The sequence below is a fragment of the Dendrobium catenatum genome, unplaced genomic scaffold, assembly GCF_001605985.2.
Source record: "Dendrobium catenatum unplaced genomic scaffold, ASM160598v2 original_scaffold_260866, whole genome shotgun sequence".
NCBI lineage: Eukaryota > Viridiplantae > Streptophyta > Magnoliopsida > Asparagales > Orchidaceae > Dendrobium > Dendrobium catenatum.
In genome coordinates, this window is record NW_021579265.1 from 340,394 (window position 1) to 367,730 (window position 27,337).

The window sequence follows — 27,337 nt, forward strand, 5'->3', positions numbered from 1 at the left end:
ACAAAACAATGCCCTGTTGGCTCTCGACTCTCTTGCTTCCACTCTATTTGACTATAAGCTGCTCGGCCTTCGCTTGATACTTGCACCGCACGAGTCACACCATTGCTCCTGTGCTCGGCCTCCTGACGGCGCTGCTCCCGCCCATGATCTACCTCCTCCACACCTCACGCTGCTGCTCTACTCTGATGCTCCGCTCCTCACACAAGTTTAGAGGCATTTTTTTATCAGCTTCTCTCTGGACTCTACTTTTACCCCTTGTGTTAAGCTAACTGCTATTCTGATTTCTAAATGATCATGTTTTGGGTTTTCTGTTTGTGAATAAAAGATGTTAGGTCTAGAGATCCATTTCCAGGTAATGTGCTTTCATGTTTGTATTTGTTTTTGAAAAATCTAATATTTCTTTCAAGTAAAATTATTTTTTTCTTTCAGATGACAATAATTTTAATTCGTGATAAATGAAATATTCCCTTGTGTGGTATACATTTTAGACTTTTATCAGGCATATTTAAACCGTAAAGTTCATTATTTTTATCTACGTTTTCAGTTACTACTACATAATCTATTTTCATTATTTTTCAAAGACAAAAAAGCAGTGAAAATGGTTGATAGAAGTTAAGTATTTTTTAATCTTTTTGTTGTTATTTATCTCAACGTTCTTAGCATATTTTGAGGTTATTTTGTGATAATTTATTTAAATCGCTCATCCCCTGAAATACATAGTTATCTTTTTTATGTGAGAGGATTTACATGGATTGTTTCTTGGGCTTAGAAGTTATTGTTAAGATTATGAAAAGAAGCAACTTAGTGAAAGCATAAAGTCAATTAAAAAACATGCTAAATGTAACACAAAACATACAATCTATTCTCTAAGTTGTGATAACATTAATTCAAGGTACATTATTATTGAATGAGGCCTGCAATGCTTTATGGTGCTGAATGTTGGCCATTAAAAGAGAAGCATAATACTAAGTTAAGTGTGGCAAAGATGAGGATGCTCAGATGGATGAGTGGCTTTACCCTTAGAAATAGGATATGAAATGAGCATATACGTGAAAAGGTTGGAGTAGCTCCAGTAGAAGATAAGATTAGAGAGAGTCGCCTTAGATGGTTTGGTCACATAAAAAGGCGGCCTTCCGATGACCCGGCTAGGAGAGTAGAGGTATTAGATTTGACTTGTGTTAAGAAAGGTAGGGGTAGACCTAAAAAGACTTGGTTAGAAAACATTAGGAATGACCTTTCTTTATTAGATTTAAACGAGAATTTGACTTTTAATAGGACACAATGGAGAAAAAGGATTCATGTAGCTGACCCCACGTAGTGGGATAAAGGCTTGATGTTGTTCTTGTTGTTGTTGTACATTATTATTGAATGATGTCATAAGTTGTTCAAAAAGATCTAAGAAGATAAATTTCAACCTTCAATTCGAATCATTTGGGTTTAATTTCTGGAAATGAATGCCTTTACATTAGGTAGTTCTGGAAAATTTTATAATTTGGAGTTGAAGAAAAACTTCAAATAGTTAATGTAAATTAGATGCAATTTGGTCCGAGTTGTGCCCATCAAATTGTCACCAAAGCTTCATTATGGTAAATGCAAGTAATTCAACTATAAAAAAATGATTTGATCTGCAATTTTATGCAGTTACGATAAGCTAAGAACTAATAGATTGAATTAGAATAAGAATAAAAAAAATTCACCATTACTGTAACAAATCATTCACTTCAACATTTATAAATAGATCAAATATTAGTCACTAATAAGAGTTTAACTAGCAGCAGCTTGAGCTAAAGATCAAAATCAGCAAATATCATGAATTCAGTGGAAGCATTTAGTTAGTTGGTTTATTTATCAGCGCATGGTCTTAAATAACTAGCACTGACTGAAAATATTTAGAACTGCTTCATTTTCTTCCTAATCATAACGACAAAATAAAGAAAGTTACATTGGCAAATGCTAGTTCAAATTTGAAGTTAACTTAACCATAGGTTCAAAAAGAACTTATCATGCTGCGGCTACTGAAACCCAATAACGGCGAAATACCTCTCCACCTTATAGATAATGCCTTCCTCTCCAAACATAGACCCGCGACTGCCAATTTCTCCTCATCCGTCAACCCATTAACGGCGAAATACCTCTCCACCTTGTAGATCCACCCAAAGGCATCCTCTCCTTCAAATACTGACATCTTCAACTTTCTCACCTTCGGATCTCCCCCGTTTCCCCGTATTCCGCCATAGTTTCCCTTTTCACAAGTGTTTTGTTCCCCTCCATGTCTCCCGGTCTTCCCTTGCACATTCATCTTCAAACCCTTCTTCACTTTCATCCTCTTTTGTCAAAATTCAGCACCCCTCCTTCCATAATTTCTCTCTTTTCTCTTCCAACCAGTCCCCCCTTTCTTTATGTTCCCTATTCCCACCTATCTCCATCACTTTCCCTCCTACGAACATCAGAATTCATAGTTCTTCCCACTAGTCCCTTTGCCTCCAACGCCGCCATTTCAATTTGATTCTCGAAGATCTTCTTCATCATCAGATGAAGATCAGAAATTGTCTTCCATCAACGAAACCTTGCCTTCCACGGAAGAGAGTTGATCTTCCATCATGGATTTGATTTGGCTCATCTCCCCTTCGAAACGTTCCTCCAATGCATCAACTTTCTTGGCCACCATAACAAAAATCTATATATTAGATCCAAATTTCAGCAAGATCTCTCCTTCTGGTCAAAATTCTTCCGCTGAATTTTCAAAAAAATCAGCCCACAATGGTCCAGGAATTGCTCTGATACCAATTTGATAGGAAATACTTGAGTTCGCAAGTAATCCTATCGGATTTACTTGAGTTCGCAAGCAACCCCACGAATATTGGTGAAATCAGTGAGAAAGAACACAAGCTAGGCAACAAAATCAACTCAAAACAGTAGATTTTATTAGGGAAATCGAAGTAAAGCAAAAGAAAAGCAAAGATACAATTGATCCTCAATTCAAGAGGAGGATCGTTCTCTCTCAATCTCTAGACAATGAATCTAGAGCCCAAAACCCTAAGAGAACTCCAAGAGAATAACTCAAATCATGCATACCCTAACCCTAACCTCTCATCTTCTTTAAATACATATCTTCATAATAAAAAGCTTCCTAAAATAAACCAAATTCAAATTAACCTCCAAGGCTTTAGCTGCCCCCTTCTCTCTCTCTAATTGCCGCCCAAGGGGTGGCCCACATGTTTGGGCGGAAGGCTCTTAAGGAGGAACAATTATTAGGTCCTCCGACCGGACGTAGAGGAACGTCCGGTCAGCACTAAAATCCCGCCAAAAAACTCGGTATTGCTAGCTATTATTTGGTAATAATGAGAAATACCGCTCTATGAAGATCAATACCGAGTTATACCAAGCAATACCGAGTTATACAAAAAAATACTGAGTTTTTTCTAGGAAAAACTCGGTATTTTTTTGTATAACTCTGTATTGCTCGGTATAGCTCGGTATAACTCGGTATTGGGTCTTCACATAATGGTGTTCCTTGTTATTGTTTGGTATTGCTCGGTATTTCTTGTTTTTTTGCGCAATTTTAGCTCCGACCGGACGTAGCTCTACGTCCGGACGGAGGACCTAATAATTGTTCCTTAAGGAGGTGGCTTGGGCCGCCTTCTATAGACCTAAATCGGCCAAACCTGGGACGGTTCGATTGGTTCACCCTGAATCGTAACAAACAGCCAGTGGAGTTTTCGATTGAATCTCTATGATCTTCATCATCATCTCCTCCAACCTTCCAAATCGGCTCTCCATTGTTGAAAGCCTTTCTTCCATGATTGAGAACTTCTCCATCTGCGATTTGATTTTCACCACTTTGCCTTTTAAAGCATCCACCTTCTTTGCTGCCATCACTTCAAAAACCCTGGCTCTGATACCAATTTGACGTGCCTTCAAAGTAAAAAAGAGCAAATAAAAGAGAAGAAAAGCATATGAACACAAAGATAATAGTTGTTTTCTGATTTCACTTTAAAAAATAAAGATACAATTGATCTACTATTTGAGAGGTAAATTAGCTCTCCTACAAACCCTAGACGTCGTTAGGAACTCACAATAAACACTAAGAAAATAAATTCAACAATATCATAAACTATACCCTAGACAACTCCTCTTTAAATAGCCATAAGCAAAATAACAGAAATTGAATCTTCCTAATCAGCATAAACATAATTTAGGAAACTTTCATAAATAATTAGGTCAACATCCTAATTAGCCTGAACATAATTTAGGAAACCATCCTAATCAATTAAACCCTTCCTAAATAGCATAAACAATTAAGAAATATTCCTAAACAATTTCCCCTTAATTAAAAACATTCTTAAATAGCTCTCCTTGATTAGGAACCTTCCTAAATAGCTTCCCCTTGATTAGGAATATTCCTAAACCGCTTATCCTTGATTCCTATTCCTTACATAATGACTAATAGCTCCCTTGGGCCCTCAAGGTGGGCCCCCCGGCATATCAATTTCTTACCAATGTTGAAGGGAAATTCATTGGATCTGCAGCCAATAATCGAAATGAGCTTCATCATTTTAGAAAAAAAATGTTGCACTACAAGAAAAACTAGCATCAATAGTACAATCCATGAAACAATGGGAAAATTAAATGAATGGAGAAACCATCAAAGCACTATTTAATGTATTTCATGTATGAATTTATTGAGACAATGAAAATGCAGCCATGCATGGCAGTCATAATGCAGCCTTTCAAATCATAAGTAACACCTACCTTACTCCTTCACGCTGAAATGGCAAAAGTTTTGATTCCAAGGAGCTTGGTATCCTATCATATAAAGCTTCCATAAAGCGATTTAGTCAGTCCAACATATTAACTAAAATTTATATAATTAAATGATTATACAACTCAACACCCTATAAACGTACAAATTATGATATTCAGAAGTATCATATGAAATTGTACTCGTAATCATGAAAGACTTTCACTTAAGGATAATAAAAGAAAAAAAAATTGTAGAAACTATAATATTCCTGTACTAAGATTTTCACCTACAACACAACCATAACATATATTCACAAACTCACCTAAAAGGTTTGGGGCAGCATTTGCAGCAGCAAGCGCACGACATACCAATGGGTCTAGACTCTGCAACTGAATGATATGAAACCTTAATAAGCTAACTTAAATATTTTTAGGTCAGAGTATAAATATATAAGCAGTATGATATGATTACCATCAAATATATATAGATTACCTTGATGTGAAGCCATAAGAACAAATATCAACAATATTTACAATTTTCATTTCTTAGGCAGTTTCTCAAACAGCAAATTGCATGTTACCTCTACATTAGCACCACTCACTTCACCAAAAACTTCTTCAGCTATCTTCAAAGAGGAAAGAGGGAACGTCCATAACCTGTAAAGTATGATTCATAGTACAAATATAAGACGGTGTTCAAAGATGAATGAAACACTAGTGTATCCAAAGATTCATGTCACCACATGATTTAATAATGCTATGTAAACAACCTTTCTTGTGGTCGCCAGCTAGCTTTTGGAACTTTGTGAACTGCCTGCACTAGAATCTGCGACATAATTTAAGCACTTGAGAGGAATACTCTGAATTTAGTATGACAACACCAAAACACAAAAGAGAAACATGATCAGTACCGGATTATAAGGGAACTTTGCAGCAATGAGACCAGAAGAATGAAGATAAAATCTAACAAAGAAATGAGGCAAGTCATCTGTAGCATGAATTTCAGCATGATTTAAATTAAATTTATGAGTAAGAATGAAATAATTCACACGCTAAATTAATCAAAGGAAGATATTATATAGGCTTTGTAGAAAGGCCAGTGTTGAAGAGTCAAATACGTCGTTCAATATTTTACCAAAAAATTTGATAGATGGACTTACTGGTGCCTAGAGAGATATCATCAAGCAATCCTGAGGGATCATCAACCTATGAAAAAGAGAAAATTAGAAAGTGGATTTAGAACCTGGCACAAATTACTTAATATGCTGCCAAAATACCACGAAGAAGAAAAAAATGGGAAACTTAAAAGCTTTTTTAAAACAAATTCTAGCAATAATGCTAGAGAAAGAACACCACGTTCAGTAAAGTGTTAAATTGATTGGTAAATATATTAGCTTGGAAGATTAATAACACTCGTTAAATACCCTTGTCATATAAGAACAAATTGCAATAAACGAATTTTAATAAATTAAGTCATGCAAATTTAACCCAAGCATAACTAATGTAACTTAACCATAATTTAAACAAAGCATATTTAATTAGAGGCACGGATGGATTCAACAAAAATCAGCAAAATTGGTCAGAAAAGTAATGCAAAAGGGCTTTCATAGTGATGCAATGCACCATACTCGTCAGATTCAAGAACATTGCTATATAACTTAACAAGTTGAAATGGTTTTTGTGAATTTGGGAAAAAAACCTCATTGTTTCCTCATGTCAAAACTCACTATGTTATAACTAGCTACTAGTTTTTAACATTTGATTAATATTGCATATTTTAACAAAGATGATATTTATTGGTGTTATTATATAAAAAGCAAGAGTGACAAAATAAATAAGATGTAATCACAAAAAAGAAGAAGAATAGTATAAACACAATGAAAACCAAATTGCTGCGATAGAAACTAGACAAACTGTCAATACAACTGATGATGAAGATTACCATCTTTCTTGGAGCAAAATGAAAAAAAAAAATAAAAATTAAGCTATGGTTATTTTGATTTCTTTGTTTTAAGCATTGAGATAAGTAGTTGTCTGATCCATTAGCATAATTAACTATCAAGGATATCCATAATTAAATGGATGTAAGAAATTTAAGACAAAACTACCTAAATTGGTGAATCTAGCTAAACAATAAATAGATATGAATTGTCTCTTATCTTTTTTATAAATAGAACGCCTAAAGATGATATTTTTCAAGTCGGAAGCAATCAAAATCTAAATTCTTCCTTAATCTCTCTCTCCCCCTTTACGGATTTCAACCAACAAACCACATGAAGCGTCTTTTTCTCTCCCCTCTCAATTTGGCATGTTATACAAAGCAAACTTCCAAGACCCTAAGACACGTATTTCCAAGCATCGTGCCACTGAATTCTTCATCCCACTTCACACCGGTAGGCTAGAGAACATCATATTATCTTAAATTTTTTTCATTGAAGCTCTAATCTTTCTTCTAAGATAATTTTTTATTTGTTCAAAACATCTTTCACACCCCCTAATTCTAGCTAAATTCTGAGTCAAAAGAGGACTGAGATGACGAGCTCACTCTCGTGCAAATATAACAATGTCTCAAGCAAATCCTAACAACTCAAAAATATAACAGTCATAGTTAACATCAACAAGTTCCAAAAAGTGCCTAAAATCAAGCACAATATTGATTCCAAGGTTTCCTCCGAAAATTTAGAGGCTGCAGAAGATAATAAACAAGTATGGCAATGAAGCAAAAAGGCTTCAACACTGCAAATGTTCAAGCCTGCATCCAAAGAGTAGGAACATTGATCTCCACAAGCTAATCATAAGAAAGATAAACAACCAACATCAATTGGGATGGAATAAATTGTCCTTAACTACCATGAAAATTATCAAAGCTCCTCAATATATATGACAAGTGTTGGAGAATTTTTGTATCCTCGAACGGATTGCATATTTTATAATCGGGCATGGCATAAGAATACGATATATTACCCCGGAGGGTAAAAATATCATTTTCTCATGGGCTCAATAATAAAATTTACAATTATTTAACAGAGAATGTGCGTCAACAACAAGTTCATAATGTCACCAAAACTGCTATCCTTAAACAAGCGCACTACAATGCCTACTTTGCTAAGAAATATAGGAGTCCCTATAATACCCAAAAATTATGCAAAGTTACTCTTCCTCTAAAAATTATACTCTATTTTTTTCGCACATCCCAAAAATAAATAAAAATATTTTTATAAAATCCTACATAGAATCATTATACATATATAAGTATTAGTTTTATACAATTCATTTAATAATTTAACTAACTACAGAATATTAGTTAAATTTTAATCTTCTCTTATTAAAGTTATTGTAGTAGTAACTAATGTCCCAACACAAAACAACCATCATTTCCACCTTACTAAGCATGTAACAGTGGATCTCCTATAGGATGGCTGTGATGTGTCATAATAGAAGAGAAATAAAGTTTAAATGTTTACAAATATACATATTTACTAAAACCTAAATATCATCATTCCCTGTTTTCCCATCCCCTGGTTGTAGGAGCCTAAACAGAGAAGTGCTGGGAGCTGAAACCGTAAGGGAAAAGAAGACAAGAAAAAAAAAAAAGAAATGAGGAAGGTTTAGCTTAGGTAAGGAATCTGGTTTTTCACAATATTTCCAATGAATTGAGTTTGGATTTGACTTAATAAACATAAAAGATTGAATGAGATGAAATCATTTCAAGGTAAAAACATCACTATAAAGTTATTTTGTATTAAATTGAGTTATTTATTTAGAAATGGTTATAAATTGAGGAAATCAACTTTTAGGTTGTTTGCAAAAGATCAAGATATTAGAGAAATAGAAAAAAGAAAATATGTTCTGAGGAGAACCTAACAATTTATATGAGAAGCTTAATCCTAAAATAAGGAAAAAAATATATATATTCACAGAACTAATATTTATAAACTTTTATAAGTATATAGACCTATTATATATATGTTTATAGAACTTTTTCATATTGAGCATGTCATTAGCACATGATGCTGCTAGTAAAACTACAACACTTTATATGATCACATATTCACATGTTTAAATAATTTCAAAATATTTCTAATTAATTCGTCATAAGGCTATTTAATCAAATATGAGACATAATTAAGTATCCAAATAATGACTTTGTATATATCATGTTTTACCTTTGATGCATATTAATATATTTGGTTGATAACAGGTACATTTCAATGCTAAGTATTTAGAGTGCTCATGATAATGATGTCAAAAATAAAGAAAGTCTAATGAAAGGTCATGGCATGTGGGATGTGTTGGCAGAAGAGTGACAACCTATTCAGTGAGAAGAAAAACTTATGATGACATGATGTAATGCCAGAAAATTTAGGTAAGAATCAAATTAATTACAATTTTATTTATGTTAAGAAACAATTGTTTTTGTGGTAATAAATATTGGATTAAATCAAATTAAATAATTTCTTAATTTCAAGAGATGCTCTCTTTGGTTGAAATCAGTTATTGTGGGCCCTCCTTATCTCTATCTACATCTTCCCAAATCCCTTCTCGAGAGAATTTCACGCATACCAAAAGTCTTCTCACGGAACGATTGAAGAACCGCCATCAGGAAGCCTGAAGGAGTCGGCACAGTGCAGGAAACACTGTGCATTTGTTCGGAGATAGTTACTGTAGCCAGGATCGCAGAAATTTGTTATAAGCTATTTCAATACTGTGCTGCTATCCTGAAGAGAGCAATTCGGTAAGAATTTGAGTAGAAAGGCTTGTTGAAGCATTCGGCCAAGAGTCCTGTAGCATATTTCTGTGGAATGCTTAGAGTAGACTTCGGCTGAGTGCAGAATTTGTTTCTTTGGTTGGCACAATACTTGAGACCACTGTAACAATTCAAGAACTATTTGAAAATCAGCACAGTGACTTTGGAACAGTGGGAATTTGAAGTGCTAAATCTTGTAGCAGAGTTTGGTTGGCAGGTATGAAATTTTTTATAGAGAATTTTATAAATTCTTTAAGAATGTACTAATGGAAATTAGTGAACATTGAAATCTAGAATTTAAGGTGATTAATATGGAATTTTGTGATTATTCGTAGTTAGATTAAAAGGTGAGAAGGAAGCTTATAAAAGGAATATATTTATGCAGAAAGAAAGTTTTGAGGTAGTTTATCAAAGGAGAAGATTTCGTGGTGTAGAATTAGAAGAGGGCATTCAACAAGAAGGTAAGTAAAGCAAAGATTAATGTTTAAATAAACTTATATGTTATTTTTCATTTATTTTGATATAGAATATTTTCTTCACACCTTTAAATATGACATGATGTTTATATCTTTATTATGATATAATTCCAAGTCAATGTTTTGTAAGGTCATTGGACAGTTTTCTAAGGTGATCTTTCTTGAAAAACTTATGTATATTAGCCTTACACAAGATATGTCATGAATGATAATGAAGACTGATATGATATGAATTATGAAAGAATGTTGAATACTAAATTAATGTAAAGTTTGGCTATGAATAATATATATCTTATCATTGTAGTTGGGACAAAAGGGTTCTCATATCAGAACTACATGATAAGTGGGGCAAAAGGGACCCCAGAGAATTATGAAACCTGCATAGCAGGTAAGGCAAAAGGGACCCAAAAGAGGCAAAATGGACCTCTATGTAATTCAATGGCGATAATGCCAGGTTTACCTAGGCTCCATTGAATAATGTTATGAAAATATAATTAAATCTTTTACATAAAATTTATATTCAACAAAGATTCAAAAGATAGCAAAGCATGATATTGATCAAGACTTGTAATGTTTCAATAATAATTTTCAATGTTGTAATCATTTATGTTATACTATTTTAATTGCTAATTAATCCTGCATTACTTGCTGAGCCTCATAGCTCACCAGAACTTTCTTCTGGCTGTTGTTATAGGAAAGGGAAAAGAGAAGATTGATGCAAGCTAATTTATGCAAGTGTTTCTTCTTTTCATATTAGGTTACCTTTTGTTAGTAAGTTTAATTTTCAAGATACTAAAGCAAATAAGACATGTATTACTTTGAAATTATTTGGTTTTCCTTAGTGGCTCTGTATTAGGTTTTGGATGAAACTTAGGAATTGGTACATGCTTCCTTTATTGTATTAGATGAAGTTTATATGATCTTTTATATTAAATCATAATGCAATGTTTAGTGATAGAAATGTATGTTTATTATTGTTACACTCTACCGTACTGTTAAGGGGTACTGTGGGGTATTACAAAAGTGGTGTCAAAGCAAATATTTAAGATTCTGAGAATTTAAGGAAGCATAAGAAAAGTGAATTATTTATGAGGATAAGATTAGATGTGATGGAATTATTACAGAGCCTAGGAGAGTGTAATAAATCTAAATCATAATGAGTCTAATTTCATTGATTTATAGGTAGCCATGCTTAATTTTCAATATGACTAATATGTCAGTATATTAAAGTAATGTCTAAATGGGGATTCATGATTATATAAATGCATAACTCTTAATGTAATGTGTTACAGATTTAATGGCTGAAAGAATACCTGAAAGAGAGGAAGGTCAGTCATCCCAACCTATTAGGATCTCTGAAGATCCTAAAAATGTGACACCAGTAGGAGGCAGTGCACCTAGGATAAATCCTGCACCTGTAGGGATGGAGGCTATAAATGCAATGTCAGGAAATATGATGCAACTACAGATGATGAGTATGATGATGCAGATGATGGAAAAGATGCAGTATATGGTGGGATCTACAACACCTGGTGTTCCACCTGTAATTACACCAGTTACTCCTACCACTCCTGGTAGTAGTACAAATGTGGAGGCAGGTGATCCTGTTAGTGCAGAAGTGGATAAGCATCTAAAACTTTTTCAGAGTTTAGAACCTCCACTGTTTAAGGGAGGAGTGGATGCCAGAAGTGCTGAGGACTGGATAATCAGAATAGAGAAAGTTTTAAATGGAATGAGATGTCCTGAGAATAGAAGAGTATCTCTAGCAATTTTTATGCTAGAGGGTGAAGCAGAAAGATGGTGGAGAGGACAGCAACTGGAGAAATTCAGAGGTAGATCAAAGGAACAAATCATGTGGGAAGAATTTGAGCAAGTCTTCAGAGAGTGGTATGTTCCTCCATCAGCTAGAACAGGCAATGCAAGAAAGTTTTGTAAACCTTAAGCAGGGAGACTGTTATACAGTATGAAGCAGAATTTACAGCTCTATCAAGGTATGCTCCGCAGCTGATCAGTACTTCAGAGGAAAAATGTTACAGATTTTTGAAGGGTCTGAGGGATTCATTGCGGCAGCCTTTAATTCCTCTTCGCATAAAAGAATTTTCTGAATTAGTGGAAAGTGCCAGACTTCTAGATAATGACATCGAAGTGGTTAAGCAGAAATGGGATAATAACGATAGAAAGAGACAAAGTGATCACATAAGCGGATCATCCAAAAGACAGAAATTCCAACAAAATCAATATCAAAAGCCACTGAGATTACCAGCAATACCTATTTGTACAACCTGTGGAAAATCTCACCCAGGGAGATGCCTGATGAATTTAGGAAAGTGTTATTTATGTGGAGAATCAGGTCATATCAAGAGGAACTGTACAAGGAATGGTCAAAGAGGAACAGAAATTAGAGGCAGTCAAAGGGCAAATCATTACAGGGGTGCAAGACCACAGATGAATCAACCTGCTTTGAAGATAAAAGGAGAAACCTCAAGTGAAGCAGTAAGATCAGCACCAGCTAGAGTTTTTGCTTTATCTTCCCAAGAGGCCAAAGACTCTTCTGAGGTGGTAACAGGTACTTTAACTATCTCAGATTTACCTGCTAAAGTACTTTTTGATTCTGGGGCATCGCATTCCTTCATAGCTGAAATATTTTATAAGAAAGTGTACATGGAACCTGTCATTTTTACTCCGGGGTTAAGTGTTAGATTACCTGCGGGTAATTATTTGAATGCTAGTACCAGATGTTCAATTAATTTTGAAATAGCTGGTAGAAATTTTCAAGCAAATTTAATAGTACTCCCATTAGTAGAATTTGATATAATTCTGGGAATGAATTGGTTAATCAAGTACTTTGCAATTATTGAATGTTGGAAGAAGAATGTCAGATTTGATTTGCCTGGAGAAGAAGTATTTTATTTTCAATGTGATAGAGGTGCAATTTCTTCATTGATTGCTTTTAGTCAGGTGCTTAAAAATCTAAGAGCTAGTGAATTAACTTTCTTAGCAAAGTTAGAAGCTACAAAAGAGGAAAGTAATGATATACATTCCATTCCTATAATGAATGAATTTGTAGATGTTTTCTCAGAAGAATAGAAGGATTTACCTCCAGAAAGAGAAGTGGAATTTTTAATAACTTTGCAGCCTAGTACAAATCCAATTGTAAAAGCACCTTATAGAATGGCAACCAAAGAATTAAAAGAGCTGAAAGTTCAGTTGGTTGAACTGATTGAGAAGGGTTTTATCAGACCTAGTTCATCCCCTTGGAGTGCACCTGTGTTATTTGTCAAGAAGAAGGATGGCTCAATGAGACTCTGCATTTATTACAGAGAATTAAACAAGGTGACAGTTAAAAACAAGTATCCTCTTCCCATAATAGATGATCTATTTGATCAGTTAGCAGGTGCTTCTGTTTTCTCCAAAATTGATTTGAGATCGGGTTATCACCAAGTTAGGGTGAAAGAATGTGATGTGGAGAAGACTACTTTTGGAACAAAATTTTCAGACCAATGCCCCTGCAGTATTTATGGATATAATGAACAAAATTTTCAGACTTTATCTGGATCAATTTGTTATTGTATTTATTGATGACATATTGATATATTCTAAGAATGATAAGGATCATGCAGATCATTTGAAGATTGTTCTAAATTTATTGAGGCCATATAAACTGTTTGCTAAGTACTCCAAGTGTGAATTTTGATTGAAAGAAATTTCATTTCTGGGACATTGTCAGTGGAGAAGGAATATATGTTGATCTAGAAAAGATTAAAGCTGTAGTAGAATGGCCAAGACCAAAAAATGTGGCAGAGATCAAAAGTTTCTTGGGATTGGCAGGTTACTATAGAAGATTCGTTAAAGGCTTTTCTCAGATTGCTTTGCATTTATCCAAGTTAACCAGGAAGGATATTAAGTTTGAGTGGACTAATGATTGTGAGCAGAGTTTTCTCGAATTGAAGCAATGTTTGATAACTGCACCAGTGCTGACAATTCCTTCTGGAACTGAGGGATTTCAGCTATACAGTGATGCTTCTTTAAAAGGATTGGGTTGTGTGTTAATGCAGAACAGAAAAGTGATTGCTTATGCTTCCAGACAGATTAAGCCACATGAAAAGAACTATCTCACTCATGACTTAGAGTTGCCGGCAGTAGTATTTGCATTGAAAATTTGGAGACACTATTTGTATGGGGTAAAATGTGAGATCTTTACAGATCATAAGAGTTTGAAATATATTTTCACTCAGAAGGAATTGAATCTGAGACAGAGAAGATGGTTGGAATTAATAAAGGATTATGATATAGACATCCAGTACTGTCCAGGAAAGGCTAATGTTGTAGCTGATGCATTGAGCAGAAAGAACCAAATACAGTTGAATTTGTTGACTAGTGAGGAAAGATTGATTAAAGAAATGAAAGCCTTACAATTAGAAGTCAGAATGCAAGGAGATCAGAATATATTAAGCATTAATCAAATAACAGTACAATTATCATTGGAGGAAAGAATTAAGGAAGCTCGGAAAAAAACAATGACTATCAGAAGTTTTTGGATCAAGTTCAAGAAGGATTAAAGAATGAACTCAGTGTTGATGAACAAGGAAAAATCAGGTGCAATATGCGGTTGTGGATAACAAAGGAGTAATATTTGATTCAAGACATCTTGTTTGAAGCACATAATACTAGTTACACCATTCACCCTGGAAGCACAAAGATGTATAAGGATTTGAAGACTTGTTTTGGTGACCTGGATTGAAAAAGGATGTGGCAGATTATGTGGCGAAATGTGGAAAGTGTCAAGTTGTTAAAGCTGAACATTAGAAACCCAGTGGAATGTTGCAACCTTTACCAATTCCTGAGTGGAAATGAGAAGAAATAGCTATGAATTTTGTTACAGGATTTCCTAGGTCAAAGCAAGGACATGATAGTATTTGGGTGGTAGTTGACAGACTCACCAAGTCAGCTCATTTTCTACCTATTCGTCAGACTGATTCAGTGGAGAAATTGGCTAGATTATTTGTTAAGGAAATCATTAGATTGCATGGAATCCCTAAAGCTATTGTTTCATATAGAGATGGAAGATTTACATCCAAATTATGAAAAGTACACATGCAAGTTTGGACACAAAATTGAAATTCAGCACTGCATTTCATCCACAGACAGATGGTCAATCAGAAAGGCTAATTCAAGTGTTAGATGATTTGTTAAGATTATGTATTCTGGATTTTGGAGGTAGCTGGGAGGATCACATTTCATTAATAGAATTCACTTACAATAATAGCTACCAATCCAATATCAAGATGGCTCCCTATGAAGCTTTATATGGCAGAAAATGCAGAACTCCTTTAAGCTGGTTTGAAGAGGGAGAAAGGCAAATATTAGGTCCACAGTTAGTAGACCAGGCGACTGAGAAGGTCAGACTCATTAGAGACAGATTAAAAGAAGCTCAAGACCGCCAACAGAAATATTATGATTCCAAGCATAGAATTGTAGAATTTGAAGTGGGAGATTTTGTATTTTTGAAGGTGCGACCAATGAAGGGTGTTTCTAGATTTGGCCAAGGTGGAAAACTTAGTCCTAGATTTATTGGACCATTTGAAATTATTGAAAGGGTGGGACCGGTTGCTTACAAATTAGAATTACCAGCAAATATGTCAGATATCCACAATATTTTCCATATGTCAATGCTTAGAAAGTGGGATACAGATGAAACTCAAAAGATTCCTCTGAAAGATATCGAACTTCAAAAAGATTTGACTTATATTAAAGAACCTGAAATGATATTGAATAGAAATGTTCGTAAATTGAGAACCCGAATGATTTCTTTTGTAAAGGTGAAATGGAAGCATAGATCAATAAAACATGCTACTTGGGAAAGGGAAGCAAAATTAAAACAGAGGTTTCCTCACTTGTTTGAAGAAAGTATGAAATGTTGAATTTCGTGGACGAAATTCTTACGAGGGAAGATTTGTAATGTCAAAAATTTAGGTAATAATCAAATTAATTACAATTTTATTTAAGTTAAGAAAACAATTGTTTTTGTGGTAAACTGGTAATAAATATTGGATTAAATCAAATTAAATAATTTCTTAATTTCAAGATATGCTCTCTTTGGTTGAAATCAGTTATTGTGGGCCCTCCTTATCTCTATCTACATCTTCCCAAATCCCTTCTCGAGAGAATTTCACGCATACCAAAAGTCTTCTCACGGAACGATAGAAGAATCGCCATCAGGAAGCCTGAAGGAGTCGACACAGTGCAGGAAACACTGTGCATTTGTTCGGAGATAGTTCTTGTAGCCAGGATCGCAGAAATTTGTTATAAGCTATTTCAATACTGTGCTGCTATCCTGAAGAGAGCAATTCGGTAAGAATTTGAGTAGAAAGGCTTGTTGAAGCATGCGGCCAAGAGTCCTGTAGCATATTTCTGTGGAATGCTTAGAGTAGACTTCGGCTGAGTGCAGAATTTGTTTCTTTTGTTGGCACAGTACTTGAGACCACTGTAACAATTCTAGAAGGTGATTAATATGGAATTAGTGAACATTGAAATCTAGAATTTAAGGTGATTAATATGGAATTTTGTGATTATTCGTAGTTTGATTAAAAGGTGAGAAGGAAGCTTATAAAAGGAATATATTTATGCAGAAAGAAAGTTTTGAGATAGTTTATCAAAAGAGAAGATTTCGTGGTGTAGAATTAGAAGAGGGCATTCAACAAGAAGGTAAGTAAAGCAAAGGTTAATGTTTAAATAAACTTATATGTTATTTTTCATTTGTTTTGATTTAGAATATTTTCTTCACACCTTTAAATATGACATGGTGTTTATATCTTTGTTATGATATAATTCCAAGTCAATGTTTTGTAAGGTCATTGGACAGTTTTCTAAGGTGATCTTTCTTGAAAAACTAATGTATATTAGCCTTACACAAGATATGTCATGAATGTTAATAAAGACTGATATGAATTATGAAAGAATGTTGAATACTAAATTAATGTAAAGTTTGGCTATGAATAATGTATATCTTATCATTGTAGTTGGGACAAAAGGATTCCTATATCAGAACTACATGATAAGTGGGGCAAAAGGGACCCCGGAGAATTATGAAACATGCATAACAGGCGGGGCAAAAGGGACCCAAAAGAGGCAAAAGGGACCTCTATGTAATTCAATGGCGATAATGCCAGGTTTACCTGGGCTCCATTGAATAATGTTATGAAAATATAGCCAAATCTTTCACATAAAATTTATATTCAACAAAGATTCAAAAGATAGCAAAGCATGATATTGATCAAGACTTGTAATGTTTCAATAATAATTTTCAATGTTGTAATTATTCATGTTATACTATTTTAATTGCTAATTAATCCTACATTACTTGCTGAGCCTCGTAGCTCACCAGAACTTTCTTCTGGCTGTTGTTACAGGAAAGGGAAAAGAGAAGATTGATTCAAGCTAATTTATGCAAGTGTTTCTTCTTTTCATGTTAGGTTACCTTTTGTTAGTAAGTTTAATTTTCAAGGTATGAAAGCAAATTAGACATATATTACTTTGAAATTACTTGATTTTCCTTAGTGGCTCTGTACTAGGTTTTGGATGAAACTTAGGAATTGGTACATGCTTCCTTTATTGTATTAGATGAAGTTTATATGATCTTTTATATTAAATCATAATGAGATGTTTAGTGATAGAAATGTATGTTTATTCTTGTTACACTCTACCTTACTGTTAAGGGGTACTGTGGGGTGTTACACATGAAGCTCAATAGAGAAATTAAAAAAGGGCTCCATGCTCAATTCTAAAAGTTGGGACTAGCCATCCTTGATGCAACGCTAGATTGATCAAACTTTATCAATGATTATCATAGCCGACATGCAAGGTGACGATAAAATGATATAAACATGTGATGAGGACATCAGAAGATCAACGGCTACAATCTAGAGTTTATTTTATTTTTGTTGTATTTTATGCACTAGTTTATTTTTTTATTTTTCTATTTTCCCATTTACCCCTAAGGGTGGTCATGTAGTGTTGATGCCCAAAGGGCATTTTAGTCTTTGTTGCTTTTCTTTTTGGTGAGGTCTATATATAGGTCATTTCTATTATATTTGGAATGATGAATGATGAAGTCAAATTTCAGTTTTCTTTCTTTGGATGATCTCTTAGTGAATTCGTGAGAGGAGAGGCCCAAATGGGGTAAAAGAAATACCCGTCAATCTTGGTGGATTCCAAGGTTCGTGGTTCTTCAATTTTTCTTTTATTTTATTTTCTTGTGTTGAATACCCTCCCCTAAATTTCTCACCCGCCGGCCTAATCCCCCAAAGCCTTTCTTTGTATTTTTCTTCTAACTCGAGCCCTCCCCTTGCCGCCGGCCTCCTTGGGCCGCCCAAGCCGCCGGCCACCACCCACCCAACCACCGGCCTCCCTTCCCCCATCCTCCCCTCTCCACACACCTAGCCGCTGGCCCCTCCCTTGGATTCATAAACTTGAAATTCAAATTTCAAAACCCATTACTTTCTTTCCAAATTTAGAATTTGGTATTTAGGAAAGCATCCTAATGAGAATTCAATCAATTGATTGGATTTTCAGATACTTTCTTATTGCTTTAATCTAAGAAAGGAAACCACCCAATTTAATTAAATCTAAGATTAAATTCAGATTTGATTAAATCATTATTAAATCCTTTGGGGCCCACATACTTAACTTAAAACTCCCTCTCTCCCTTCTCTACATGGTCGGCCCCCTTTCCCATGCTTCTCTCTCTCCAATTTCATTAATAGCTCCTCATTAAGCCTTCCTAATTATCTCCCAAATTTTCCTCTCATCCACTTTAATTCTCACTATTAGAATTTGAATTCAAATTCATCCCGCCAATTTTACTTAATCTGAAATTAATTTCAGAATTATAATAATTACGCCAAATCCTAACCTAGCCTTAGCCGCCCCCTTCTCCACCTCCTCCCACCCGAGCCCCCACCTCCCTTGTCTTTGGGAGATTCCTGGTGGCTGTCCAAGAACTACAGCAGGCCAATCTGGCAGCCAGGTTTTTCCCGAGAGGCCATTTGTGCTGTCCAAGAGCTACAGCAGGCCAATCTTGCTGCCAGGCTTTTCCCGAGTGGTCATTTGTGCTGTCCAAGACTCCTCCGACTTAGCAAACTACTGTCTCGCCACCCAGATTGCTATTTGGACTGTTGTTGGAAGTCTTTGAGTGCCAGAAAGAGGTTTCCTGCCATCACTTGCTACTGTCTACATGTTCCCAGTTGCTGCCCACTCAGTTTGGCAGCCTACTCTTACTACCCTGCTGTCCAAGAAGTCAATGATCGCCCTCCTCAAGGTTCCTGAACCCTGACATCGCTGATTACTCTTCCTCCAATGCTTTGAGGATCAAACTGGAAGCTTCGTATTCTCTTAGTATTTGGGTAAACTCTCCTCCAAATCTTTAATCTCTTAATCGCTTTTCAATTGTGGTTATAGGTGATTCATGAAGGTTCATGTCATCCTCTCCGCTAAAGCCTAGAAGTTGGAAGAGTTGAGTGAGGGATCATCTTGTAGTGACTAGTCTTATTGTAAGTGTGGGGATTTCTTTTTGAAACCTATCTCGCATGCAACGTTAAGAGTAATTGATTACTTTTGTGATTTTAACTTTTATATATGTGACTTAGCCTAAACTTATGACACCACTCTTGTTTTATCTTGTCGTTTTATCGCTTAAAGCTTTTAAATAATATTGTTCTCTAGATCAAGCGTGCAAGTTCCTAATTCACCCTCCATTCACAAATGTTTTACATCAACGTGTCAAATATTACACGACATTTCTGGCAAAATGATAAGTAAAAGAGAAGAAAATAAAAGTGAAGCTCTTGGCTCAAAAAAATGGTGTGTCGGCATTAATCCCTCTTTGCAGACTTAGGATTTCATTCCCCTTAAGCAGATTGTAGTTAACCAGATTTCCTCTGAAGGTGTTGTTAGGGTTTAGTTAGATCTGGGTCCTTACTTCCAATGAGTGCAAGCACTCATAGTTAATTATCCCTCTTAATATGTAAGAGAGAACTTTCAATTAAGAATGAATAATTTTTAGGTATTTCAGTCTCAGTTGTGGGAAAAAAATAGAGATAAATCTGATCAATATCTCATGGTTTCGTCATCACGGATATACCGTAGGTTTCAATCTATCAACACTAACAATCATTGATCGTAGTATCCAAAGAATCTGATTAGCAACTATGGGTTGCCTCCTCTTAGAGGTCCCGAGTAGACTAAGGTGGTTAAATGTGGGTTGTAGTTTTTTTTTAAGTGCTTTGGGATTTACATTTACTAGAATACCCAATGTTAGTTTGGTTTGAATTTATAACTTCATTTAGAAGTTACCTAGATGTTTAAATTGAAACGGGTCTTACAACTTCTTCCAGAAGTAGCCCAAGTGTTTAAATTTGGGTAAGGACTTACCGCTTTTATTGAAAGTAGCCCATAAATTGGGTCTTACAGCCTCTATTAGAAGTAGCCCACTAGTAGGTCTTATAACATAGACCTATAGGCTAAGCTGCCCAAAAGTTTGATTGAGGATTTGATATTTTGTTTAGAAATTTTTCGAAGAATAGGTTTTACGACTTTGTGTAGAAGTTGCTTAGTTATTTTGGTAAAATGGGTCTTATTGTTTCCCTTTGAAAGTAGCCCATTGGTGGGTCTAGCTCTATAAACTAAGTTGCCCATTAGCTTGAATTTGATTTAGGGTTTAATATTTCATTTAGAAATTTCTTAAATAATAGGTCTTACGACTCTCATTTAAAGTTGTCTGGTTATTTGGGTAGGACTGGTCTTATTGCTTCCCATTTAAAAATAGTTCAATGATTGGTCTTACAACCTAGTCATATAAGCTAAGCTACACATTAGCTTTGTTTGTTTAGGTTTTAAGATTGTTGTAATTTATTTAGCAATTTTTCTACATGTGGGTCTTACGACTTCACTAAGAGTTGTATGTTACAGGTCTTACAACTTAAACCCACAACAAGGTTGCCCATTAGTTTTATAGGACTTACTGCTTCCCATAAGAAATAACATGCTTATTTGTTTTATGGTAGATTAGACATTACCCATGGGTACGTTAACTTATAATTATTTGTTAGGTTGACACTAGATCTTAGCTTTCAGTTGTTTACTAACAGTTTGTTTACTAATTCGATACTTACTAGCCAGCAGTAGTTATCATTTTGATAGTACCCTTCTCTTTTTTCTTGTACCATTACCCTGCTTTACTTTCCTAAACCAATACCTGTTTTACTTTCCTGTGCCGGAATTTATTACTGGTTTTTTTTCTATTTAAGCATTTATTTAGGTATTAATTATTTTGTTTCTCTAATTGTAGGTGCATGGAATTTTGTACGTACGGAATTCATGTTGCTTCAGAGTTTGCTCAGGAACACTAGAGATAACAGGTGTTAGTGTTTTAGAGAGTTTGAGTTTGAATTTTATTTGGAGAACAATTGTTGATTGTATAGTGTTGAATTGGTATTCAGTTGTACAATCTTAGTGCAAACACCATTTTTTTGCATTTCCTTTATAGTTGCTTAATTAATTAATTAACTAACTAACCCAAATAAATGAATTTTTTAGTTAATTGCATTAATTAATTTGATTGCCCTCATTTAATTAATTAATTGGCTCTCAAATTTTAAATTGCTCTCGGATTTTAAATGCTCACAAATTTTTAAATTAACCAACCAAAAAAATTTAATGAATTTTAATTAATTAATTTCAATTAAACAATTAATTTTAATTAACTAATTTCAACTAATCAATTAATTTTGATTAATTAATTAACTTAAATTAATTTAGTTTTAATTAATTAATTCTAATTAATTAATGGATTTCCAAAAAATTAATTTCAATCAATTGATTAATTTTGATTAAGTAATTTCAATTAATTGATTAATTTTAATTAACCAATTCGATTTTAATTAATTAACTTTAATTAATCAATTAATTTTTATTAATTAATTTAATGCAATTAATTAATTTTCATTTATTAGTTTTAATTTTTATCAATTGATTAATCAATTAAAATTCAAATTTAATTGCTCTATAATTGGGTAATTTTCTGAGGCAATTTTGACAGCCTCCCAGCGTCCCCTCCTAATAGAGGGGGTTGAGACGACATTTGTCATTCATGCTTCCTACCCGGATAAGAGATCAACAGCGAAGGGTCTTCGAATTTTAAACCATTCTACCCGAATTAGAAATTGACGGCATTGAGTTTTCATACTTAAAATTCATCTCATCATGATCAAAGATTTAGCTGTGAAGGTCTTCGAATTTAGAATCATCCCACCTAGATTAAAGAATCAACGGCATAAGGCCTTCGATTTTAAAATTCATCCTTCCAGATCAAAGATCAATGGTGCGGGTCTTCAACTTGGCGAATGCATGCTTGCTTTATAGACAATAAAAATTATACAACTGATTATTTTACTTAAATGAAGTGATATTGTCAGTTGGCATAATCATGTATGCATAAAATAGAGATAAATAGTTCAACTGTTATTCAAAACTATATCAGATGAAAGCTAAGAGTTATTTTTGCATTGAGTGGTGATTTCAAGCGTTGGAGGCAGATCACAAGATGAACAAGCACTCATGACGTGAAGTCGTGTGAAGAAGTCAGTTTGGTGGACGGATATCTCGCTTACGCGAGTTATGCGGTCGCGGATGGTGTGCAGGAATAGGGAGAACGCACGGGATACGGCCTTAGGAAGCCGAGAGTGAATTGGATAGGGAAGTGGGCACGCAGCTTCGCATCTGGACTTAGAGAATGGAAGGTTCGGACGCAGCCAGGCGATAGTAGCACAGGCAGGGAGCCACGCGTGGGCTTTATAAGCAGATGGACGATATTGGGAGTCCATTCGGACAAAAGTGAAGGTTGCGGGTCAGCGTGTGGGCTTGAGCAGACGAGACTTCGGTGGGCTTGGTATGGTCCGACAAGTGGGTGCTTACGAACGGCAGAAATGAACGATGATAGGCTTCATGCATAAGGAAACAGAGAGAGAAGGAATTAGAGAAATTGAATGTGTGAGTTTCTTCTTTCTCAATTCTCTATCTTTTTTCTTGAGTAAATTGTTAAATGGCAGTTATTGAAACAAAGTATTGCCTCGTTTGGTATGAATCATTTGATGTGAGGCATGATTGGAGGAAACTCCGTGAAGAGGTGTTTTTCTTCTTTTTTTTGTCTTTCTCTCTTTTATTTAATTTAATTTATTTTCAATTAGTCAACAAATTGTCTCCCAACGAATTTTTTGTTTGATTTTCACACAATTAATTCATTGTAGTATCCCCGAACATTTGTAGCATTCATGTTCATTGTCATCCTTTTTTCCTTCTTTCAATCTTTTAGATTCAGTAAAGTAGCTTGACCCTTAGGTTTATAAGCAAATAAAATTTGTAGATATTCGATCTTTAGAATTGTTAATCTATGAATTTAGCTCGTCTCTTAGGTGAGCATAGTTTTAAGAAGTTTCGTCCTTAGAATTATTGAATCTTTTGAAGTTTAGCTTGACCCTTAGGTTTATGAGTATGAAAGATTTATAAGATTCGGCCCTTAGGCTTGTTGAATCAATGATATTAGCTCGACCCTTAGATTTGTGAGCATGAGAAGATTTAGAGTTTCAGTCCTTAGACTTGTTAATAGGCTCCTCCTTTATACATTATTTCAATAATGAAGGGTCATTGCCATATTGAGTCAAATTTACCACCAATATGAAGGTGAGGGATTATAGGTATTCGACAAACCAGAACAAGTTCACATTCCTTAAAGCTTCTAGAACGAATCATTCGAACATGAGCCCTAGTCATTCTTGCTTTGTAAGTTCTAGACTTTGTTGAGTTTGAAGTCGAACTTCATCAAGAGCTTCAAGTTCTCCAAGTAGTAGAAGATCATTTTCTTTTTTATTAATTTGTATTGAATAGCAATACGAAGAGATGACAACTCGACCTCGAGAGGTAGTATTGCCTCAGTTCTGAAAACCAGCGAATATGGGGTGACTTGAATGCAGTTTTATAAGTGGTACAATATGCTCATAGACAAATATTCTCCTCTAAAAATTTTGGAGTATTATTTTCATAAGTATGTTGATGAAAAATATTTATGAAAGAAAAAGTTGATTGAAATAAATGAAGAAGAAATAAATTGAGAGGCATTGAACTCCACACGATGAAGCAAGCGAAAGAGCAATTTGTTATGAAAACGACTAAAAAAAGACCCCCTCAGCGATGGCAGTGTAGATGATTTCTGAGTCGTCAATTATATCAGTTTTTTTAGGAATAGAATGTTGATGAGTAGGGAATTAAAAAAGAATGAATTGTTAAACTTCATGTTATAAGATATTTTTACGTGATTACTATATTTCATGTTGTTTTAATTTAGCAGTATTTGAATTTTAATTATATTTCACGTAATTTATCATTTTTCACTTTACGTTTTGTGTATTTTTTTATTTCATATATATGTCAATTTGTTACTTCATAGTTTAATAGAAATTTAATATGTCATTCTTTAATATATTATTGGGGTACTATATAAAAAATCGTTTTTAACCTTTTATTCACTTTACATAATTTTTGAATTTTGAGACTAACGTCACAAAAAGCTTTGAGTCTTACACCTCGCCTCACAAAAGAAAAACGCCTCAATTCCCAATTATGCAATTTTAACCTTGTCTACAACTATAGAAAAAAATTCTTCTCTTGCATGCATCCACATCCTTTGTTCCAAATGGGTTACAATAAATCTTATTTGATGAGATATCTTATAGCCATCTCAAAGGTATCTTATTCTTTAGCAATCTCAACTCCCCAAGGAAAATTCTCGAATCCCCATGTTGAGCTAAAGAGCTTTTCCCCTACTCTTATAGAGTTATATCATTCAAACAATTCAAAAAATCAAAATTTTTTGCAACCCGAGTATATTGTTTAGTACATCAAACTAGCCAAATCAAATAACATCACAATAAAATTCACCTTTCTTGAGTTCAACCTTCTCGAAATGGTTGATATTATCCCACATTAACTATTGACATTTGATAAGGTGTTGCTATGCTATGAACAATTCAATTGTGCTTGACCCTCCTCAATATAAAGTAATCTTAAAGTAATGCTTCACCCCCCCCCCACCACCACCACCACACACACACACACCACAAAAGCAACCCCTCCTCTCTCACTCTCTACAACCCTGTCCCTCTCCTTATAACTCTCTATCTCCAGGGCCACACTCTCTTTGGTTTCCCTTTCCTCATAATCCCCAAACCACATCGCAATATCTCATCCGTTCAACGTTTGAAGACGAATAAAGCACAAGTCTGCTGCAAATGTTCATCACATGGCTTATATTACTCATCTCAACAAATTGTATAAGAAGTAACTGAACAGCATAACCGATATTTCTCAAGATAAAATCAATACTAGTTTCCAGCCTTAGGAAACTATCATCAGCAAAACAAAGAAACTGTTAGCACACAAAATCTATAACAAAAGTTATAATTTTCTGCAACTGATGTGGTTAAGCAAACCATATTTCTACCTCAATGGATGAGAACCCATTAAATTAAGTTCAATCGCTGAAGCAAACACAAACCTAGGGCAAATAACGGAACAAATCCAAAGACGGAGAAAAAAACGTAGCCTTAAGTCTTACCTTGCCATATCGATATTCCAAAGAAGTTCTTGACGGAGATGCATGACAAGGACTGGAAACAGAAGCAGAGGCACGCGGTGAAAGATGTGCAACGGAATTGTAGCGACACGACGCGCCTGCTGTGGCAGAGGACGACTTCCTCTCCGCAATCTTTCTCATGGCATCTTGCTCCAGGAGTTCGAGCTCCTCGGCGCTGAAGTCCCAGTCATCTTCGAGACCAGCCATTTCTTCGTGTCTACTTCTCCGTGCTCCTTTTAGGGTAACCCATCGATCCAAGAAGGGGAAGAGGAAGTACGGGTGCCTTAGAGCTAGAGGATCTTGGTTGTTTAGTGTTTGAAAAGCCAACGGCCGCCTTGGGCTTTTGCAAAGCTAGGGTTGCAAGAGAATCGAGCTCGGTTCTATAAAACACGATCATTAAATAAATAAAATATTATTGTGTTCGGTTTATTTATATTCAAGATGAAAACATATTTTCATTTTAAATAGACAGTAGTTTTTATTATAAATTTAATTTCATTTTATTTTATACCTTGAATGAATGTATTCATGAACAATAGACATTTTACATTTGTCAATATTTGCTAGATTGTTTATGAAAGATTTTTATGAACAAATATAAGATGAATCATAGATCATTTGTTCGTGAATAAGCTCATTTGGTAGCTCGAAAATACTAGTTATGTATATATTCATGATCTTGCTCATTTAATAGCTCAAGAATACTCATTATATTCGTTCATGAACGTATTTGTTTGATAGTATAAAAAAATACACTAAATATGTTCACGAACATAGCTCGTTAAGACTTGTTTGTTTAAAACTCTTTAAACACTAAACGAATTGAACATGAACTGAACATGACCAAACATAAACACCATTAATTTAAACGAACCAAACATGAACACAAACAATAAAGCTCGAATCAAACACGAACCGAATTTGAACAAGCTAATAATAAATGAACTCAAATATGAACACTAACATACGCGGCTCGGTTCGTTTCATTTGCAGCCCTATGCAAAGCTAGTATCCACCAAAAGGGACTATATAATAATATAACGCACTAAGCTCGGTCATTTCACTCATTAGAACTTAGGGCTGCAAATGAGTATAATCTCGATTATATTTTATTCATTATCATTTATTTAAATAATTAAATAAGTTTAAATAATTTTTGAAATACTATGTTGTTAAATGAATAAATTTGAATAGTTAAATATTCGGTTCATTTAAGTGCATGAATAATATCAACTAAAGCTCGTGAACAAGTTCAATAAAAGCTCATTACGAAGCTTCTTTAAATCTTTATTTTTATAATTTCACATAATTTTTAATTTTACTATAATAAATTATTCTTATTATATGAAAGATTAATTACATTCTTAATATTATATTATTATTTATTAATTTGTTCATAAACAAGATGTATTTATTCATGTTTGTGATATTTTTGTTTAGAGCATTCTTGAACAAACTTGTTTATAAGAAGATTCATTTTATGAAATTTTTTGTTCGTAAATGAGCTCTTTTGATTGATAAAAAATACTCTCTAAATATAGGCTCAAGATGATTGTTAGTTAGTATGCTCGATAAGACTTGTTTGTTTTAAGCATAATAAGCATAAATGAGTTGAACATAAACAAAACATAAATATTAATATTTTTAAATGAACCAAGCTGGAATACAACCAAAAAGCTCGAATCGAGC

General features: G+C 34.3%; 1 protein-coding gene across 6 annotated transcripts in view; it reads right to left on the reverse strand.

Moving 5' to 3' along the window:
• Nucleotides 1-26,020, reverse strand: part of LOC110102046 (SWI/SNF-related matrix-associated actin-dependent regulator of chromatin subfamily A-like protein 1) — a 78,703-nt gene extending 52,683 nt beyond the window's left edge. For 2 of the 6 annotated variants that reach the window (XR_002303769.2, XR_002303768.2), the window contains exons 1-7: nucleotides 25,631-26,020; nucleotides 5,904-5,949; nucleotides 5,655-5,731; nucleotides 5,514-5,569; nucleotides 5,325-5,400; nucleotides 5,067-5,133; nucleotides 4,753-4,819 (exon numbers count right to left, since the gene is read on the reverse strand). Coding sequence is in view for 4 of the 6 variants with exons in the window: in XM_028692711.1 (XP_028548544.1) it covers nucleotides 4,753-4,819; nucleotides 5,067-5,133; nucleotides 5,325-5,400; nucleotides 5,514-5,569; nucleotides 5,655-5,731; nucleotides 5,904-5,949; nucleotides 25,631-25,855 (614 nt within the window). In the remaining 2 variants the exon portion in view is untranslated. The remainder of the gene's footprint in view (nucleotides 1-4,752; nucleotides 4,820-5,066; nucleotides 5,134-5,324; nucleotides 5,401-5,513; nucleotides 5,570-5,654; nucleotides 5,732-5,903; nucleotides 5,950-25,630) is intronic. The other 4 variants (XM_028692711.1, XM_020830197.2, XM_028692710.1 and 1 more) reach the window with 3 other exon arrangements.
• Between the last annotated feature and the right edge of the window lie 1,317 nt (nucleotides 26,021-27,337).